Below are 22,998 nucleotides of genomic sequence, written 5' to 3' on the forward strand. Positions count from 1 at the left end.
GAATGAGATTTTACCAGGTCTAGCCTTCTTTTCCCATGATTCCTTTGTTACTTGTTCATAAAATTCTTTTGCTTCTTCTGCGGCATTTTCAGCCTCTTCAGCTTCTTTTTCTTTTTCTTCAGCCTCTGCAATAGCAGCTTCGGCCTTCTTAACTGCTGCTACTGCAGCAGCAGCATCCTCAGGACTCATCTGCGCTAGCATCATCAGCTCAGCATCAACTTCAGGCCATGGGCTATTTGAGTACTCCATTCGGTGCTGCACCAGAAAATATAGTAGCAAAATATTTTATTGCATGGTTTACCCCTGAGTGAAAACTTATAAGAAGTACTTTCAAATCAAGGGCGGATATTCATGTAGGGGACATGTGCCCCCAAGAACCCAAAATTAGCATTTTCTAATAAAAAATTTAGATGTAATTATGTATATTTTCTAAAGTTTCCCACTCAAAAAGTTTAAGTGCCCTATAATGCTAATAAATCTTTCATAATTTGAGTTATATTTAATTTTAATTTATTTATAGTTATATGATCATAATTAGAGATTAAATTATTGGAATACTAATTTTTAGCACTTCAATATTAAAAAACTTGAAAAATCTAGTGAAAATGACAAAAAAAAATTGAATTTGGACTAGTTTCAAATATAAAGAATATGACACAGCTTCCTGCCAAGATGGTGTAAGCAGAACGAGAATACTTATAACATAAAGAATGTATGCAAGTCAAATCTAAAACCGCATTTCAACGCAAGGAAAACAACATAGATTGTATTGAGAAATGATTAATCAGTAAGTACTAGATAAGTTTCCTAAAACGCAAGAAACTAAATCCTTATATTTTGCTATTTTCGGAGGCCTGTGATTGAAATCAACAAGAAACAAATGAGCACTTGACCTAAGACGTTAATATGCTTGTCCATATCAGCAAATAAGCAATGCAAGCTTATAATTACAGGAATAACATCTCAAAGTAGAAACTTCACTATGAATTAAATAAGAAACAAAAAGAAAATATTTGACCTATGAACTCAATATACTTGTTGATTTTAGCAATACTCTAAGGTATATCTAATTTATTTATTAACCCTCTATGTGAATCAAACAGTCTTACAAAATAAAGGCATAGCAACCAGGTTGCAGAAAAGACAATAAATTAAAAAATTCTTCTTTATTTTCTCCTCTGAAGAGGAAAATGTTAATTACCTTGATGAGTTTTCCATCAACTGCAACAGTTCTCATGTTTCCCAAAGAAAACGTTTCCAAATTCAGAGGTGGCAATGGCTTTTGCAAATAAAATCTTATAGGGTCGTTAGAATATTAACACTTCATTCTACATATATTGTTAGAATGATTTGACATGATTCTTTGCAATATTTATCAACACTTCATTAGATATTAACATGAAAAAGATTGATCTCGGAAATATATGAATATATCCGCTGAACTTAAGAGACCCTAGCTCATAAAGTTTCATTACTATCAATATTATTCCGAAACATCAACAAGTTGTGAAGTATAACCTAAATACTGTTTGAAAACAACCTGTATTTTGGTAGAAATAGATTGCTGCTTGACATTCCTTAGATCTTCTAGTTCGCAGTCATCAAACCTGCATTTCCAATATTAATATTCAGTATACATACAGAGTAAAAAATTACGCTAAAATTAGATGTGTTGGCTTGCAATTAAGGTGCTATTAATAGTTATTTTAGCATCAATGAGTATCATACATAGTTATCAGCACCACTAATTCAGCAGTGGTGCAACCAGATATTGGCACTTGAACAATCGGTAATTAAATAAATATGTTTCCTAACTTAACACACATACTAGATTTTACTAATTATTATCAAGTTCTAATTTAGATGCAGCCGAAAAAGATACAAGTCCACAGCCGTGTACAGACCTAGTTCATGTTAACTGTTAAAGTGTGAGAATTGAGGATATATATAATACGACAACCTTGTTAGTTTTTCAGTTTCCCACTTGTAATGCTTCATTAGATGAGGACAGTGGCTCAAATTCATCAGTTTTACCTTCATCACAGCTCTCACAGATAAGAGCCGCAGACTTATCACCCTGTCTGCTGGTCATCTTGATATTCTTTTGAACAGTCTTGCAGCTGTCTCGACTTGCCATTCATTGCTAATAGCATATTTCTCCATTTGTCCTGACAACTATATTCAAAAGTATTGTGGAGAAAAAGAAACATAATAATGGAACCACGGAAGGCTCGCATATATTCTTGCTGACAGTATTTATACTAGTATGTGCATAATTAGCTGATTCTTATTACTGTTCAATCTGAGAGTAAGGTATTTTTCAGCAATGAAAGAAGTTGTGTGCAAAGTTCATCATACCTTGAGGTCCACATTAGAACGTGCACCCAAGATACTTCCCAACTGGTGGTCTTTGAGAATATCGGCCTATTTTCCCAGCACCGTGCTTAGTATTCCGTCTTTTAAAGCATCCTCCTCTTTGGCAATCCACTTGAGATTACAAAGACCTGTTTTCTAGTATTATCTGTATGAAAGAGAAACAGTTAAAATCATGCTCGTCAGCACATTTGCATATGGAAAGAAGATAGTTAAAATTTTACTCAAACAAATTTAGCACAAACTACACTATATTCCACTTTTAATGTTTAAAGCAATCCCTTTAACCCCAACTGTTAAAAATAAATAATATATTTTTTATTATTAAAATAATAGAGTTGTGTGGGAGTCTCTAGAATAATCTTGGTACATGTATTAATATTTTTCTATGTTCAAAGTATTGGTGTAGGTACATGTAATCTCTAGATACATGTATCTAGGTCAAGTGATGTATATTGGAGTCTAAGAGTTATCTAGATCTTTCTATGGAGTCCTATATAAAGCCTTGTACCAAGTCATTTGTAATCAAGTAATTTTTCAAGTAATACATTTCTTCTCCTAAATTGTCTTGTGTGAGTTTGAGTGAGATCCTTTCTTCCAACAAAGTGGTATTAAGAGCCAAAGGTTCTACTTCTACTTATCTTCAAAGAAGGCTTGTGTGGTGTAAAGAAGAAGGAGATCATGGCAAATGGAATATTTCAATGGCAAATGCCAAAGTTTACCAAAGATAATTATGAGAATTGGTACATTCGTATGTAGGCGATCCTTGGAGCAAATGATGTGTGGGAAATTGTGGAGAAAGGATTGGAGGTGCCCGAAAATGAAGCAAATTTCCATCAAGTTCAAAAAGATCAATTTCAAGCCCAAAGAAAGAAGGATCAAAAGGCGATCATGATCATTCATCAATTTTTGGAAGATTCTATGTTACAAAAAGTGGCTTCCGCAACAACGTCAAAGAAAGTTTGGGATACTCTCAAATCTTCTTTTAGTGGCGATGCTAAGATAAAGAGAGTTCGGCTACAAACACTTCGTGGCGAGTTTGAGGCTTTGCGAATGAAGGCATCTGAATCAATCTCGGATTATTTTTCAAAGGTCTTGACCGTTGTCAATCAAATGAAAAGCAATGGAGAAGAGGTAAGTGATGTTCGTGTTATTGAAAAAGTTCTTCGTTCACTTGACTCTAAATTTGATTACAAAGTTGTGGCAATTGAGGAGGCTAAAGATATAGATGAAATGACTATTGATGATCTTATGGGATCATTACAAGCCCATGAAGAAAAAATGTTAAAGAAGGAGCCAATTGAACAAGCCTTACAATCAAAGTTATCTTTTAGAGATAATATTGGAAGGTATATGAGGAGCCAAAGAGGTCTTGGACAAGGACATGGAAGAGGATTTCTATATGGACAAGGAAGAGGTCGTGGCCAACAAAGGGAGGAAAGTCAAAAGTATGAAAGATTGTACGAGATAAGAAATTCAAGTGGCCGTGGAAGAGGAAGAGTTACAACAAGGTATGGCAAGTCAAATGTTAAATGCTATAATTGTCAAAATTTTGGTCACTATGCTTCCGAGTGTCACACTTCAAAAAATCAAATGGAGGAGAAAGCTAATTTTGTTGAAGATAAAGGCAATGTTGATGAGCCCACTTTGCTTCTAACACATAAAGGAGAAGTAAATTGTGAAGATAATTTGTGATATCTTGATAGCGGCGCAAGTTATCATATGTGTGGCAATAAAAATTTGTTCGTGGATCTTGATAAAAAAGTGAATGGAAAAATCACTTTTGGAGACTCTTCGGGAGTACCCATCAAAGGCAAAGGTAACATCTTAATTCACTTGAAAAATGGAGAACATAATTTTATTTCAAGTGTTTATTATGCGCCTAGCATGAAAAATAATATCTTGAGTTTGGGGCAACTAATGGAGAAAGGCTATACCATCACCATGAAAGATGGATTTCTCAATTTGAGAGATTCTAATGATAATTTAATTGCAAAGGTGCCTATGACCAAGAATCGTATGTTTATTCTCAAAATTCAAAATAATGTTGCAAAATGTCTTAAGGCTTATGTTGGAGATTCTTCTTGGCTTTGGCATCTTAGGTTTGGGCACTTGAACTTTGATGGACTAAATTCACTATCAAAGAAGCATATGGTGAATGGATTGCCTCACATCAACCATCCAAACCAAAGTTGTGAAGGATGTCTTTTCGGAAAATAATCAAGAAAGATCTTTCCAAAGGAATCTATGTCAAGAACAAAGGAGCCACTTGAACTCATTCATTCCGATGTATGTGGGCCTTTTAATCCTCCATCTTTTAGTAAGAATCGCTATTTCTTGTTATTCATTGATAATTTTAGCCGCAAGACATGGGTGTACTTTCTTAAAGAAAAGTCTCAAGTTTTTTAATGCTTCAAAAAGTTCAAACCCCAAGTTAAAAAAGAGACCAAGTACCAAATAAAAGCCATTCTTTCGGATCGAGGACGTGAATTCAATTCAAAGGAGTTCTTGCAATTTTGTGAAGCTCATGGTATTAGACAACCCGCAACGGTTCCAAGATCACCGCAACAAAATGGAGTCGCCGAAAGAAAAAATAGGAGCATTCTTAACATGGCTAGAAGCATGCTAAAGAGCAAGAATATGCCTAAGGAATTTTGGGCCGAAGCGGTAGATTGTGCCGTCTACATGTCAAATAGATGTCCCACGAGAAGTGTTAAAGACATAACTCCGCAACAAGCATGGAAAGGAAATAGACCATCTATTGCTTACTTAAGAGTTTTTGGAAGCATAGCTTATGCACACGTTGATGATGAGCTAAGAACAAAGTTGGATTACAAGAGTGAAAAGTATGTGTTTGTTGGCTATGATGCAAGAGCAAAGGGGTACAAACTTTACAACCCCATCAATGGAAAGATTGTTATTAGTCGAGATATTGTATTTGACGAAGAGAGCTCATGGGATTGGAGCAACACACAAGAAGATTATAATTTCTTCCCATTTGTTGATGAAGAAAGTGAAAAAAATATCACTCCTCCCACATCACCACGAGCAACAAGTGATGATGACGATACACCACCAAGACGTTATAGAAGTCTTGGAGAAATATACGATGAAACGGAAGAGGTTCCCGCTATTTCCGACTTAACACTTCTTTGTCTTTTAGCTGAAATCGAACCAACAAGCTTTAAAGAAGCCGTGCAAGATGAAAGGTGGAAGAAAGCAATGGACGACGAGATTGAGTCTATAAAGAAGAATGACACATGGGAGTTAGCAACACTTCCGAAAGGACAAAAAGCTATTTGTGTAAAGTGGATTTATAAGGTGAAGAAGGATGCCCAAGGTAAGGTGGAAAAATATAAAGCAAGATTGGTGGCCAAAGGCTACAATCAAAGACATGGAGTTGATTATGACGAAGTTTTTTCCCCGGTTGCAAGAATGGACACTATAAGGCTAATCATCTCATTAGCGGCTCAAAATGGATGGAAAATTCATCAAATGGATATGAAGTCCACTTTCTTGAATGATGTTCTTGAAGAAACCGTGTATGTGGAGCAACCATTGGGATACATCATAAAAGGACAAGAAGGAAAAGTGTTAAAGTTAAAGAAGGCCTTGTACGGATTGAAACAAGCGCCGAGGGCTTGGAATAGTAGACTTGACAAATACTTTCAAGATCAAGGATTTTACAAGTGTCCTCGTGAACATGCTCTATATGCCAAGGTTGCTAAAAATAGAGAATTTCTTCTTGTGTGCTTGTATGTGGATGATTTAATATTCATGGGAAATAGTACAAGTATGTTTGAGAAATTTAAACAAGACATGATAAGAGAATTTGAGATGACCGATATTGGGCTTATGTCGTATTATCTTGGCATTGAAGTAAAGCAAATGGATGATGGAATACTAATATCACAATGAAGCTATACAAGGGAGATTTTGAAGAAATTCAAGATGGAAAATTGTCAAGCCGTAAGCACCCCCATTGAATGTGGAACGAAGTTGTCGAAATTTGAAGAATGTGAGAAGGTGGATCCTACATATTTCAAAAGTCTTGTGGGAAGCTTGAGATATTTGACATGCACGAGGCCCGACATACTCTATAGTGTTGGACTTATTAGTCGCTATATGGAGGCTCCAACAATAACACACATGAAGGCGGCCAAGAAAATTCTTCGTTATCTTAAAGGCACAATGGATTATGGATTGTTGTATCATTACTCAAATGAGTTCAAACTTGTTGGTTATTGTGATAGTGATTGGGCCGGTGACATTGATGATCGAAAGAGTGCCACCGGATATGTATTCTTTATTGGTGACACATCTTTTTTATTGAGTTCAAAGAAACAAACCATTGTTACGTTGTCCACTTGTGAGGCGGAGTATGTGGCGGCGTGTTCTTGTGTTTGTCAAGCTATATGGCTAAAGAGAGTTTTGGAAGAGCTCCACATGAAACAAAATGTTTCCACGGAAGTATTGGTTGATAACAAGTCGGTAATGGCTTTGGCCAAAAATCTGGTATTTCCTGAACGGAGTAAGCACATTGATACAAAATATCACTTTATTCGGGAATGCATCGAAAGGCGTGAAGTGGAGTTGAATTATGTGAAGTCCCAAGATCAAATTAGTGACATATTTACAAAGTCTCTCAAAAGTGACGCCTTCAACAAATTCCGAAGTCTACTTGGGATAGTCAAAATTAAGGGGGTGTTAAAAATAAATAATATATTTTTGACTATTAAAATAATAGAATTATGTAGGAGTCTCTAGAATAATCTTGGTACATGTATTAATATTTTTCTATGTTCAATGTATTGGTGTAGGTACATGTAATCTCTAGATACATGTATCTTGGTCAAGTGATGTCTATTGGAGTCTAAGAGTTATCTAGATCTTTCTATGGAGTCCTATATAAACCCTTGTATCAAGTCATTTGTAATCAAGTAATTTTTCAAGTAATACATTTCTTCTCCTAAATTGTCTTGTGTGAGTTTGAGTGAGATCCTTTCATCCAATGCCAACTTTCCGAGAAAACACAAGATATTGCACAGTTGTGGAAATAATTAATTATCATGATTCCACACCCGAAAATTGAAAAATTAAGTTGATTTTATATTCTACATGTGAGGAAAGTTATTAAAGACAAAAGGTAACATATAACTAACAAACACGAAACTTAAGCTAAATCAACAATATCAAGGATAAATTTGTACCCAAAGATCATCAAAGGTTACATAAGTCAAAATAACAATACGGTAGTCAGACATGACAAACTACAGTAGATGTAGAAATGTCTAATAACTTTATGTATGGAAGGTAAAGCGTTGTGTGGCAACATTTATATGCATTAAAACCTTTGTTTCATTTTAGTTTATTTTCCTTTGTAACATTCTGGGTGCTAGTCATTGGTTGGGACTGCTACATCCTCATACTAACAAATAAAGTGAATGCTTTATATTAAAGGGTATTCTTCCTTTACTCATCTATGCTGATATTGGGTTAAAATATACACCCACAATCCTCCCCTCAAACCAAGAGCTACAATTCTGGGGCTTTACCTCCTACGATAAATTTGACTGATCATCTTGTATTGCCGCTATTCATCTATTGAAACTGTCAGATGACCTCTAGCATGAAGACTTTCGAAAGAATGCATCAACCTCAAATCTTCAGTTGCGAGTAGACTTAAGGTTCTCCACCATATATAGGACTTGCAGCCCGTCAACCCTCAAGTTCTAGCTTCTAAATCTTTACCTTCTGATAACACATGTTGTGCCGCTAGCACTCATATATAACTTCACAGTAGTATGATAATGTTCATTTTGGGTCAAGCCCGCAAATACTTGTTTTTGGACTCTCATACTAATAGGAAAGGAGTTAATAATGTGCTTATATGATATATCTAAAGAAAATTTTCCTTTCACTCATGTGAGATTTGGGTTCAGATCTCAATAGTAAGACCGACGGGAGGCTACCCTAATCTGACCTCCTCTAAAAGCGTAGTAAATAATTCAAATCCGAACAGTCTTTAAATATCGGTAAATAAAATAATTAAACAAAAATTAGAGACTTCTTCGATTCTTAACCCTAAAATTCAGATCTACCCCCATTCCCTATACCAAAATAAACTATATGCTCAAGGTCTTACAAAGTTAATCTTTAAAAAATTACTAAATTAAATGAATTAAACCCCGATTCAGGCTGACCTTGGAAACTTTGTGACAAGTAAACTTTTTTATCCCCAAATCTCTCAGAATCCTATTGATTCTTCCCAGATTTTAGCCCCCAAATTCATATCTACACCAATTCCCCAAAAACACAAAAAAGTATGTGCTCAAAGTCTAACAAACAAATTCACCTAATCAATTAGGCAGAAAAATCCAGATAAAAATTCAGCATTGAGAAATGGCTCAACCTTTTAATCCCTTAAACTAACTGATAAAATAATTAAAATCTAGTTAACATCACATAAATGCACAAATTAAGTACACATAATTTGAGATCAAAAAAAAATTAACAAACAATTCAAGATATACAACATCTACCACATACTATTAATAAACAGCCAAAATACAATTATTTTATTTCCCTTTATGAGAAGAACCTGATTGTAACTAATTCAAAAACAAAAAATTCAAAAGAATAGATCACTGCAATTAATAATTTCCAATATTCTTGATACAAAAGGTGACCACTCGCAAAGAATTTTCAAGAAAAAAAAGTGTAGGAGAAATTTGAGCTCGCCTGAATTATTTGACAGCAGGAAATCCTAGAACTTCTGTTATAATGTAAGGACATGTTTGTTTAATGGGATAAAGGAGGGGATTGGATTATAATCCTTAAAAAAAAGTTATCCCTTGTTTGTTTTACAAATTAGAGCAATGGACTATAATCCTAGCATAAGAGCTGGATAACATTTTCTACTATCCAACAGGATAATATAATACCTCGTCGGTGAAGGTATAACAAGGGTATTAAAATTTTATAGACAAAAATACCCTTATTTTGTTACAATAATTACGGCCATACCAATGTATATGTACAACCCTGCATTTCTCATTCATTTTTTTTCTACTCAGCCGCCTCCATGGCTTCTGTACAAACAAATATATACCTACAACTTTCCTTCTGGTTCTAAATAACTACAATCTCTATTATTATCTTGTAAGAATCTTTTACATTGATATGAGTTTTTGTGTTTCTGTGTATCAGATAAATTCTTGTTGATGCATTCTGATTATAGAATAATTTTTTAATTTAAAACAAGTTCAATTTTCAGATAATGCAATGTTATATATCTGTTATGTTATTTTATTTTGTTTTGTGTGATATGTTTCTGTTATTTTTTAGTAGTTTATTTTTTTTAATTTTTAATGTAGACAAACTGTTTGTTTAAAATTAAGGATAATGTATTTTTAACAAACCTATATACTACATTCTGCTAGGTTTGAGTCTGATTTTTTTTTTATGTTGTGAAAATGCATTTGGCTTGCAACACTGAATTGAAAACAAAATTTTACCAATATTACTTCTGTATTTTAAAACAGCTTAATGTGTTAGTTTGATAGAAAGTGAACCAGTGTATCTTTGGCTATATGCCTAAATGTATCCCCTGACCCTGGTGTTATGATTTTTACTAGAATCTAATGGCATCCTGTTGTTGTTGCTGAAGTTCTAATGACATCCTCATCAACTGGAAAACATTCGAGAGAAGGAAGGAACAGGAGGACTTGGACATTAGTAGAAGAAAGGGCTTTGATAGATTCTTATTATCTAATAATTGCAGATGGCTACAAGTTGGATAATGGGCAATACAAAACTGACTATCTAATCGAGTTGGAAAAATATATGATCAAACTCATTACACGTATAGCGACATATAGAGTCGAAAATAAAGACATGGAAAAAATTATGGGGTTCCGTCTACAGTGCTTTGGCGACGAGTGGTATTGCTTGGAATGACTCTAATAAAATGTTGAGTATTGATGATGAAGATGTGTGGACTCAAATGTGCAAGGTAATTGGAGTTTTTATCAAATTTTTTAGTAAATTTAGTTGACATATCTTTGGTTCTGTTCTGAGTTCAGTATATGGATACTATAAGCCAAGCAATGACTTGTGTTTTAGTATTAAAGTTGCATATATTTATGCTGCATATCTGCTGGCTTACCTGAAATATATATAAATCAAGTACCACGAACCAATTTAATACTAACTTTTTTAATTTAAAAGAATAAATTAGTAGTAGTCTGATTTTAGTTATTTAACTCAAGGGTACGACGGGTTTAGTTATTTTTTAGTCTGGTTAGTACAAGTACTAGTAGTGGATTTATTATCTATAGACTATAATATTGTTGTGCTCTAGTATAGCTCAATGTTTAATTTTATTGCTATTACGTATGTGTAATTTTGAATCTAAACTCTAAAGTTGAGATGCTTTATGCCGTCTTTTTCTATTTTTTAAATTGAACAAAACATATGTGATTGTGACACTTAAATGTCGTTTTGTTGCAGCGAGATTCAGAATTGGCTAAACTTCGTAACAAGCCCGTAGAGTGGTATGATGATTGGCAGAAAATTTTTGGCAAGCACAGAGCTACTGGTGAACATGCAGAGGCCCCGGCGGATATTATTGAAAATCTGGATAAAGAGCAATGTGAAACTGATGATTTTTCATGCTCTACCGGTGATTCACATGCAAATGAAGGAAAAAGAAAAAAGCAAAGTTACAAGATGCTCTATTGGCAACAATGGAAAAAATGCAAAAAAATATTGAGAGCCTGTTGAAAATAACTGTAGAACAATTTGGTGTCATAAGTCAAAGAATTGGATATGAGCATGATTTGGGTAAGTCACGACCAGAGGTGTATGGCATTATTAACAAGATTAGCAATTTGGACGGCAAAAAAAATTGTCAGCAGCATCAAAAATAGTTGATAACCCGCCTAATGTTGATTTATTTTTAAGTCTCCCAAAAGAAATGCAAGCTGAATTCGTGCATTTAAAGTTAGCTAGTCATGTGTGAGACTACTCCAAAATGCTGATTTCTAGATTTCTCAACTCAGTGCAGTAACATCACAGTAACTTTGTAAAAGCTATTTTAATGGAGTCATTTTGGAACCTTTTATTATTGCAACATTATTGAATTATGTTTCTGTAGTTAATATTTAATGATCATGAAATATTTCTAGTTTATTCAAATGTATGCAAAATTTATATAATTTTTCTGCAAAAATATGTTTATTTATTCTTTTACACAAAACCAAATTGATTATGATTTGAATATAATTTAAAAATTATTTTTTTAAATATGATTAATCCTATCTATAATTTTTTACCTAACAAACAAGGGATATGACTAGTTAAAGGATTATAATTCTTAAAATATGTTTGGAAACAAACAGGGGATTGCACTATTTTAAAGGATTATAAATCTTAAAAAAATAAGGAGGGGATTATAGTGAAGGGATTATTATCCCTCGATTATAATCCTTCCAAACATGTTCATGGCCTAAATGTATGTATGCGCAGAGGAGATGATTCAAGCTTGTCATTATCTTTATCCGCCTTATACAATTTTGAAACGATGCATGTACTTCAACATAACGCTCTCATTAGACACTTCAGCTTTGGAAAATCTGAAAGTGACTTATAATTTAATTTGATAATGATAAGTTGATAAATGCTTATAAATTATACTAGCTTAAATTCCATTTTCCGTTAATATTTTAATAAATTTTGAATTTTTTTCCCAATCATATATTAATTTTAATATATTTATATGAATATATAATAAGTATAGATTTATAATAAAAATAATAAAAGAATGAGGAATAAGCTGGGATCGTAGTTTAGTAGGATAAGTTTTCGTCATAATTTAGCGGGATAACTAGACTATATTTAGTAATTTAACAATTTAGTAGTTTAGCATGTATATAACACTATTTATTTTATTTTAAATAACCAAAATAAGATGATAATCATTGAAACAAAATATAACTCATTCCGATTATTATATTATAGTATAGATTTTTAAATTGCGTCAATAGAATTTCTTATTTTATTTTATCCCGATTTAGCAAATCCAACTAAATATATACTCGATTTTTCTATAGCCCGTATCAATAGTATAGTTTTATTTAAACCTGGATGGATAGTGTATATAATTTTTAATATTTTTTTGTTCCGAGGCTATTATACCTACTAACCAATTATCTTTTGATTTTATTTTTGTTTTTGACTTGTTCAATAATATAACTTTTAAATATAATTTTTAAATATAATTATCTTAATTCATATATTTTAATTTAGATTAATATTTAAAAAAAATAAAAGTAAAATTAATAAAAAAACAATAAATTAAAAATAATTTGAGAAAAAGTACGTTGTCGTTGTTGCGCATTTATAAGTCATTATGCTGATTTATCAGATTAGCCAAACAGACCCCGATCTAAAATTCTGATAAAATTACATTTAAACGCTTCTCTTTTTGACTCATTGCATATTTTGCCTAAATTTTATATATTATAGACAAGGGTAAAGAAAAAATATATGATGGTTGTTGTCTGTGCTTTAAGTTTTGATAAAATATTAAGATAAGATCCCTGAAAGATTTTCATCTTACCACCTCCTTTGAATCTTAGAGCGACTGATTTTTTTAACAAGTTTTACTTTTACATTGATTTTGCTATAAAATTTTGAGTATTAAATTGACGTCGTTCAGGGTCGATTTCAGATCCAATCTATTTCATATCATATTGAAAATCGGTTCATGTTGAGATTAAATTCGATTCACGGATCATTAATCTATCATTTTAAAAATTATGAAAATTTAAAATATTGTCTGATTATTAAATATAACAACTTTATATATATAATGTATAAAATTTGATCAAATTAATACTAATGTATTTTTTACAAAACATTATGTGAAATACAAAATTTGTTCATAATTCATTAACCTAAAAGTAAGTTTTCTAAAATAAACTTAAAAATTGTTTAATGTATATGAACTACGAGTTATAACTCGATAAAATTATAACAACCAAACTAACGCTGCGTTTATTAATTTTTAAATTCAGATGTATATTGGATCTCATATTTCGAGTTAATGATATATAAAGATATAGTGTTAATTTATATTTTTGAATTGAAAAAGATGTTTTTGAACTTCAAATCCTATACTATAACCAACCACTTTAAAATCGACCATTGCTTATAGACAATTTTAATCTTTAAATCGACCGAATTTAATTAAATCGATCAATTTTGTCATATGGCCTAAACACTTCTTTCGATAGTGATATTTGATTACACCACCTCTCAGTGAAGCTTGCTTCCTCTTTGGTTGACTATTTATTCATGTCGCTACCCGTAACATATATATGTCGAAAAGAACTTACTTATACCATATATAGTTTGCGTAATTTTCATTACTGCTACCTTTGGAATGAGTCTATTGAAGTAAAAAATTTAGCATAATTACATACCCTCCTAAACTTTTCTTAATTTTTTAGCGATCACATAAATACGACACTAGCTGAGCTTGGCACGGGCATGCGTTTACCAATTAGTCAGTCATCATAATTGAGCAAAATTCTTTATAAATTAAATATAAATTGGGTCAATTTAAATATTCAATTCAACTGAATTAGAGAAGTTCAATGAGACTAACAAGAAGCTCCCTAATAACTAATGACGGAGAAATTATGTTATATCAACATAGTCAAGAACAACACGTAGTGGATAGTTCGAAAACTTCAAGGTCTCGATAAATGTCCCAACAAGATTTTCATCTAAGTAGTCCGTCTAATTTTTAAGGATATCTTCAGTTAAAATAACATAATTGTAGTCATCAACCATGAAAAATACTCGCATAACGGGAAAAAAGTTACAAGTATAAGGCAACAAAGTTTACTTGCCCGTATGGCCCGGCCAATAATAACTTTAGTACATAATAGAAAATCGTATATATTTTGGACTTAATGAATAGACTTTCATTCCGGCATCTGTAATATCCCATATTTTCAAATCTTATTATTATAATTATTTGGAATTATTTATGTGATTTTACGTGAATTTTGGTGAATTATCTGATAAGTGGAATTGATGTTTGGGTGTTTAGATGTGATATTATTTGAATATTTGAATTTTTATGTACTCAGAATAAAATATAGATAATTGTGATATTTTTCTGGTAATTTTTGGACTGTTAGACGATTTTATATTGATTTATGATTTATTAATTATTTTCTGAATAATTACCAAAATTATTTTATAAAGCCGGGAATCGTCCGACTTCAACTGTTTTTGCGTTTTTACAACCCGAAACTCTTTCGAAAACTCCTTCCTAACCTAATCTGGTAATTCCGGACATTTTCCGTGTTTTGACTTTTTCAATCCGGATTACGGTCTGACCCGTGCGCGGCCCGACGCAATATTTTCGATACGATAACCATTTCGATAAATTAACAAAACCCGTATTTTCGAGAGACGGGATATTTTTATATTATTCTCGTATATAATGTTTTATAAAAAAAAAAAAATACTATCAGATAGTTATCAGAGTCTTTCCTCTCTTCCTTATCGGATAAACACAGACCAAAAACCATTTCATTCTCGAAGATTCACCTGCAATTCAGGGATTGTTTGAAGTGTTCTTGGTACAAAATTGTAGTTTGTAAAGAGACGAACCGGTTGGCATCAACTTCTCGAACAAAGGTTCGGTATTTTGCTCGAACCCCGCTCGTCGGAATCGACTAAATCGGGGCTTTATTATTGAGTGAATTTTTGCATATTTGATTGTTTGTATAAGACTGTAGAACAGATTTGCTTCGGATTGATATAGGAATTGCATCATTTTGAGTTTGTTATTAGCAAAAATCGAAATTACCATGATCTTTAAAATTCGATTTCTGTTCTTACTGTTGTTGGGTCGTTGATTTAAAGGCTATGAATGAATTATGTTGATTCCGGGCATTATTTTGATAGCTTAATCGTTGATTTTGGTATAGAATCGAGTAAGAAACTATGTTAGCCGGAGTTTTGTTTGATTTTAGCCGGACATAGAGTTCAGGCGAGGTTAGGGGCGATTGATTCGTATTTCTGGGTTGCTGGTGTCATTTCAGATTGATTGGAGGGGGAGAACTCGTCGTTACGCATTGATTTTGGCACTGTTCGTGCTCGTCAGAGGTTATAGGGGTCAGCGGAAGTTCACCGGCAACTGGGACAATCCCAGAAACCGGTCACCTTCTAGGTGATTCCGGTAGGGTTCTTGGTTGACCCATTAACCCGATTCCGACCCGGTTCACCCGAATTCCAACCCGGAAACCGACCCGATTTTAATCTTATAAACCCGGTTGCAAAATTCTGATATTCATTTCTGGCATTTTTCTTTTATTTTAATACAAAATTGTTTTTCTTATTTACAAAAATCATTTTATTTAATTTGAAAATCATTATTTTAATTCTGAAAATTTATTTTTAATTCAAAAATAAATCCAAATTATTTAATTAATTAATTTTAGTTGATAATTAATTATTTAATTAGTCAATTAATTTAAATATTAATTGATTAATTAATTTAATTAGTTATTAATTAATTTTAATTGATTATTTAATTAGATTTAATTATTTATTTTGATTTAAAAATTCCGAAAAATAGTTTCGAGCTTTAAAATATTATTGTAAATTATTTTCTAGGCTCGATAAATTTTATAAAATTATTTTTGAGTGTTCGAGCACTATTATTTAGTTATAAATGATTCGGAGACTTGTTTTAATTCCGAAAAATGTTCAAAAATTCATATTAAATCAACCGTTTGTCTGTTTAATACGAAACGAACGCGTACAGACTCAGAAAAATATTCCGCTTTCAATAAAAATACTTTCGAGACCCAAATTCTTTTGTTTCGAAAGGTCGCTTGTTTTACGAATCATTTTGAGTCAATTTTTGATCGATAAATCATATTTTTGACCCGATTTTAGTTTTAAACATACCGAATCGAACCTTTTGACGAATCGAGGGATGTGTGTTATAAATTATGTGATACATGAGTTATGTTCTTACGTGCTATGTGAATTATGTGCGTACGTGGGTCAAGAGTCTTGTGTTTGACTGTTTCCTTTATGTGTGGGCTATCGTATGGGTAGACGATAGGCTTTTGACGCGTAGTTCGTCGAGTGGTTATCGTTTAAACGATTAAAGTTATATCTTTTAATTATAGATGCGGATCTCTCGAGTTGAGCAGGACAAGACGTTGGATAAGGAATGAGATGGAATGGTATTGGGTATCTGGCTTCTAGCAATCGCAGGAGCAGCATATCAGTGAAGTGTTGAAAAGAAAGACGGTGATACTTTAAAGACAGAATGTCAGAATAGATGCGTCATTGCGAGTGTGACTAACTGCTAAAAACCCAAAGGCAAGTACACTAACCTCACTTATCATTCAAGTGACGTTTATTTCGATTCATATTATGCAAGTACCCCTGACTTCACTTATCATTCAAGTGACGTTTATTTCGAATTATATTATGCAAGTATTGTTTTCCCTATTCTCTGTTCGGAATAGATAAAGGTTTTACATATCGCTGAATTAAATAATTCTGTTTATGCAAATACTCATCTGCTATTCTATATTCAGAATAGTCAAGTGATTTTACTTATCCAATTTCTGGATTTATAAATGTTTTGGATTTTGAGAAAAGTGATTTGGTTGTGAATATTCCTACCCAAGTTAATGGGGGAATAAAATTATTTCGGGTGTCGAGTATTATGACCCTTTTCAATAAAAGGTTTTGAGATTTGATGGTTACTGGTAGCGTAAGAGGCCGAGGCACCGGTCCAGCGTGAGCTATTATACAGAAGTGCAATACGGAAGTGTAATATCTTACAAGGCTTGTTATGCCTTTTCTTGGCGCCCTATAGGTACCGTATGGCTGCGGGATACGGGAAGTACCTATATTTACGGTATGGCTGCGGGATACCGGTGTTGTTTCGTGACTGATCATCAGGAACAGCATAGTGCATAATTGGTTCTAATCTAAATAGATATCTAAAATTCTTTATTGTTTTGATAATCATAGCATAAATGATTTATCAACTGATTCTGTTTTGGATTAAAAATACTGATTCTGTTTTGGATTAAAGATGAATTGTGGTTTTGATTCAGTTTCTTATTTTTGCTGATACTTACGTTGTTGTTAAATATCAAAGGTGGTATTAGTACAGATGAATGATGTTGACTTCAGTATGGAATGTTGTGAGCATCAAAGTTCGTGTTAATATCTAATTTGATATGACAGCAAAATAAGTATTAATTTCAAGAGTTCGGTTTGAGTAAAGTTTATGATTCAATCCATAATCATTGTTTCATGTTATTGTGGTTTACGATATTTCCGTAAACACTGTTTTACGAGTTTTATTCTCGTCAAGATTCAAAGTATTGCTGAAGCCTTTCGCTCGAAAATATCAAAAAGGGTTTATAATTCAGCAATTATGATTTTAAATGTTCTGCTCTAATGCAGATATCGGTTTTATATCAAAAGACCCTATATATGCTATAATGATCTTGCTGAGCATTTCTTCCGCTCATACTTGCCTGTTTTTAAATTTAACCTCCAGTGAGGATTAGCTTGCGCTACTTAGCTGCGAAATTCAAGGAAGCAAAAAAAGAAGCTCTTGGAAGGTGGTTGGTCCAGGGTTTGCGGACTAGTGTAAGTTTTATTATGTAAGTTGTTTATATTATATTATATTATAGTTGTGTATTTTATTTGGGCCTAGTATACTTCATTTCGAAGTTATACTAGTGGGTTTAATTGTGAGTTGGAACTTATTGAAAAGAGTTTTAAAAGAAAGAGAAAAATTTATTTGTGGAATTTGGATATCTTGTTTCTAGAACTGTAACCTTAAAAGATCTTGGAGTAGTTTGGGGTCATAAATGATAAATATCTTCCGCTGGCAATTATTATTTGATTTAACAGGTTAATTTGGATTGAAGTTTTATAGTGACGACCAAATCCTCTGACCCCGGATTTGGGGGCGTTACAGCATCTATATTTTTGAGCTACTTTGAATGTCTAAACTTGATTGTCCTTAATTGTGTGCGTGTGTGTTTGGAAGGCAAAAATAAAGTTACAAAAAATATACAAAATAACAAGTCATCGGATGCAACAGTTTGAAATATTTAATTGACGTTATTAGTATCAATACATGGGTCCATTTTCACTTAACAAGTAGATTTGCCTATTATTTTTCATCATAAAATAATTGATAAGTAAACGGATATTTATAATTTAGGTAAGTTCTTTATAATTTTATTTATAAGTCAAAAATTTTGTTACTTAAATAAATTAAAATAAATTATTTTTAAATATATTTATCTTAATACGTGATTTTTAAATTATATTAACATTTTAAACATATAATTTAAAATTAAAGTTAATAAAAATTGAAAAATCGAAATAAGTTAAAAAAAATCGAAATAATTATCATAATTCAGTTACTCCCTACGACCAAATGATAATTAAAATCACAAACTCGTAATTCACTTACTCCCTTCGAACAAATGCTAATTAAAAATTACATATAAAGAACTAGATACACACGTATCTCTATGTTGTGTCATGGAGTAATTAATATTTTTTTACTAATACTTAAATCTTGCCAAATGTATAATATACCAACTAATATCTTATTATTTTATTTTTCTTTTGACATAACGATTCATTTTATTTTCCTCCCTTAAATTCAATAAAAAAATGTAACTAACAGTAAAATTAGTATTTTTATTTTTGTAGTTGAGTAGGCATCAGCCATTCTATTGAAACTTCTGAAAGATTACATAACCACTGTCCATTTCGAGCAAATCACTTTTAAATAAGACGAACACCTCATGCAAAGAAACAAAATTAAAACATAATCATAGAGAAATGACTCAAACTTAATCTCAGTTACCAAATGATTAAATTAAAAGGATAATTAAAAACTGTATAATGGGTACAACATAATCATAAACACACATACCATTCAAGATGTACATCATCAAATATTCATAGAATAACAAGCAAAATCTTTTTAATTTTCGTGTGGAAGAAATATAATTTTTAACAAGAAAACAAAATTCAAAAGCTTTAATCATGGCCGATGAATATTTTTCCGATTTCATATATGTACCTTCGGTCTTACAAGCAAATTCATCTAGGCATTAAAAGTTAGATCGAAAATCAGCATTCACAAATAACTCAAATTTAAAACTCTTCTACCACATAACAAACATATGTATAGTCCAAGATCATATAACAATATATTTATTTAAAGATATACATCATCTAAAACTTAAGAATAACAATCAAATAAGATCTTTTTAGTCTCATTGTAAAATAAACCTGATTTCAACAAAAAAATGCAATTTTAAGAAGTTTTAGATCAAAGTTGACATTTATTTTTAAAATTTATGGCTGCAGAAAGTAAACAATGGTCGCGAATTTTCAAGAAATGAAGGATAAGGAAATGGGAGCTCACATGTATCCTCTTATAGCTCAAAAAACGCTAAAGTCTTCGTAACCCATGTGTCTTTTTATAGATTTTTGTTTGTATATGTGAGGGAGTTGAGGCTCTTTGGAGTTTTCTGTTAAAGAAAATTTTGATTAGCTATTCCCCCCTTTTTAAATATTTTTAAACCACTAAATATTATTACCAATGCGTCCTCTAAATTTTTGTTAAATCCACATGGCAATTGATGGTAAATTCATAACCTTTTATTTTATTGTCCTCCATTAAATTCAATAAGCAGGCAACCATCTATTGAAATGTGACTAACTTTAGAATTGGTATTTGTTTTTTGGTAAATAAGCAGGCAGCCATCTATTGAAACTTTTGAAACATACATTACATAACCACTGTCCATCTTGAGTAAATCACTTTTAAATAAAAAAAATACCTCATGAAAAGAAACAAAATTAAAACATCATGATATTTTTTTTTGACATTTAACCATTAAGCTAGGTACATCCCTGCCTAATTCTTAGTTCTGAGCCAAGAACCTCGATATCTGCTCCTCCAGGAGTAGCATTTCCTCCTCATCAAGGTCCACAGCACCTTCATCAAGGTCCACAGCACCTCCCCTAGAGCCTGCTCCACTATTTCTCATCTTCTCCAATTCAGCTTTCTTTTTCTCTTCAATTTTCATCTTGGTAGCTTCCTCAAGCCATTTCCCCATACTCATATTTGCCGCCACAGCATTCTCAAGATTTAGACAAATCTTCTTAGCCTCCTTGGAAACATACATTTCATCCTCAAGCACCTCAATAGCCTCCTGAGACAATAGACCGTTGTTATTATAGGATGCATCTCCCAATAATTTGTTTTTACCTTTATCTTTACTGTGTCCACTGCCCACGTAGAGCCCGACTGTCTCAGAATTTACACGGCCTTTTGACTCATCTACATCCTTGATCACAATGCCCCAGCTTCTATCATTACTGCCCGAGCCATTTGTTCTCTTATTTGTATCCATAGCTTTTGCTTATTGAAAGCCTGTTATTCAAGATTCTTAAGGTGTACTAGTCTTTCAATATAAGTCTGAATATAATTTACCCAATACCTTCGCTATATATAACAAAATTATGGATACCAAGATATTAAATATTTGTATTTTAGTGAAAAATGATATATGCACGAAAATTTAGAGTGGTATTTAATTTGTATTTTTAGATTCAAAATGATGTTTTTAAACTTTAAAAGTTATATATACTAGGATGTTGTGCCCGCTACGCACGGTTGAGGCAAGTTTTTTGTCGAAAGAGATTGTATAATTGTATGTCTAATATTCTATTTATTACGTGTATGTTTAACTTCAATACCTGTATGTCTAATTTTCTATTTTTTTTACTTTAATAATTGTTGGGCTTTGTAGTTGGGCCCATATATTCTGTGGTTAAAAAAGTTATTGGATTTTTGACTTGGACATGACCTTTTTTTGTTGTATTTTGATATTTATTGTAAAAGGTAATATAGTTGTTTAATGTGATATTGATACTAGTTGGGTATGAATTGTTTTAAACTTATATAGAAAATGTTTTCTTTTCATTACTTCTTTGCCAGATTATTGAGTATAATTTTGTTTTGTAGTTTCGTTTATGATGATGGTATAATGTTTGTTAAAAATCTTGGCTGGGTGGCAAAGTTGTTGACACTGTTGTAAGTTAATTGAATTGTTTAACTTTGTTTCCCCCTATGCACTATGTATTTTACAATGTTTGTAACTCTCAAATATTTTAAACTATTTTTAGGGTGTACTGTATGAGTTTATCGTGTTGGTGGTATGATTCCTCCTAAAGTAACGATCCAACTGTGTAGTGGTTATGAGCTAGTTGCAAATTACTTTGCCAAGCAGACTGATATTTGTGGGATGCATAACTTATGCAATATGTTACATATTCTTGATCTTAATTTCTTGCATATGTTGGTGTTCACTTACCATGGTGGTGATAAGTTTACCATGTTTGCTATTGATCGTGGTCATATTGAGGCTCATCTATCACCAATTACCCCTGCCTTTGGTAACACCTTTCATTGCATTTCAGTTACCCCTTTGTTTTTATATAAATTCCATAACATTTTTTTCATCTGTTCACCGTTTAGGTTCTGTTTTGGCAAATTCTATTGGTAGCACGACTTTTAAGTTTGTAGTCCAGGAATTTCAGATTCAACGCTACGACTATGGTGTGGTATGTTTATGTATGCCTTTATGTTGTGTATTTTATTAAGTTGCGACTTATTTACCTATTTTATTTGAAGTGATAAGTGTATGCGTAAACAATGTATAATATTTGAATTGTAATTGAATTTTTTGTTTCTTTATAGGACATTCCAGTTGAGTTTAAGGGGCTTTTTAAGATTTGGCGTAAGACAGATTATATTAGTGCATACGTTCGTAATTGTTGTTGGAAGCTAGAGATTCGTCATCTCAAAGATCGTAGGAGAACAACTATTAATGATGGGTGGTCTGTATTCAGGCAGGATTTGGAGCTTGTTCCTCGTGATATATATGTTTTCAAATGGCGTGTTGGGAGCATATATAATTTTGATGTGCGTGTGTTGAAGGCTGATGTTGGTCCTGTTTAATAAACTGTTATTTTGGTTGTTTTGGTAGCAATGAATATCATGGTCTGTACTGGTAATTAACTCTGGAATTGTTGATGGTTTGCTAAGAATTGGCATGTAATGGTACTTTGATGTTGGCTTGTTTATGTTTCCAGTTTAATTTTGATGTATGACTATTGGTTTTGGATGTTAATGGTATTTATAAATTTGGTGGCTTTATAAATGTGCATTCCATGTAATGGTATTACTGGTTAATGTTGAATATAAGTTATTGCATAATCTTAGTTTGATCCATCCAGACATTACATTATACCATTAGCTTATCTAGTTCAAAATAGAGAGATTGATATCCATGTGTTGAAAGCTGCTGATGGAAATGACTATAGACTTCTTTGTCTACTTTTTTATTTTGGTGTGTAAGTTTGAATTCTTATTTTGATGGATTTAAACATGTCCATTGATGTCCATGTTTTATGACAATCCTTAATGTCCATGTCCACTTTTAATTACTCTGTAATTTGTAT

At 32.2% G+C, this 22,998-nt stretch overlaps 2 protein-coding genes across 2 annotated transcripts; both read left to right on the forward strand.

The window, feature by feature from the left end:
• Window positions 1-2,326: 2,326 nt before the first annotated feature.
• LOC141659776 (uncharacterized) lies at window positions 2,327-4,068 on the forward strand. Its single transcript, XM_074466704.1, has 2 exons — window positions 2,327-2,479; window positions 3,133-4,068. Exons 1-2 carry the CDS (start codon window positions 2,327-2,329, stop codon window positions 4,066-4,068), a joined length of 1,089 nt encoding a protein of 362 aa, XP_074322805.1.
• Window positions 4,069-6,324: 2,256 nt separating this feature from the next.
• LOC141659777 (secreted RxLR effector protein 161-like) lies at window positions 6,325-7,203 on the forward strand. The gene is made up of 2 exons (XM_074466705.1): window positions 6,325-7,013; window positions 7,194-7,203. Exons 1-2 carry the CDS (start codon window positions 6,325-6,327, stop codon window positions 7,201-7,203), a joined length of 699 nt encoding a protein of 232 aa, XP_074322806.1.
• Window positions 7,204-22,998: the final 15,795 nt, after the last annotated feature.

The sequence above is a fragment of the Apium graveolens genome, chromosome 5, assembly GCF_009905375.1.
Source record: "Apium graveolens cultivar Ventura chromosome 5, ASM990537v1, whole genome shotgun sequence".
NCBI lineage: Eukaryota > Viridiplantae > Streptophyta > Magnoliopsida > Apiales > Apiaceae > Apium > Apium graveolens.

What these genes read in the sequence shown, in the direction of transcription:
- LOC141659776 (XM_074466704.1), top strand. Translation starts at nt 2,327, where the DNA reads ATGAAAGAAGTTGTGTGCAAAGTTCATCATACCTTGAGGTCCACATTA. An exon ending in TTAAAGCATCCTCCTCTTTG is followed by an intron (nt 2,480 to 3,132) that starts GCAATCCACTTG and finishes ATTCGTATGTAG; the next exon opens with GCGATCCTTGGAGCAAATGA.
- LOC141659777 (XM_074466705.1), top strand. Translation starts at nt 6,325, where the DNA reads ATGGAAAATTGTCAAGCCGTAAGCACCCCCATTGAATGTGGAACGAAG.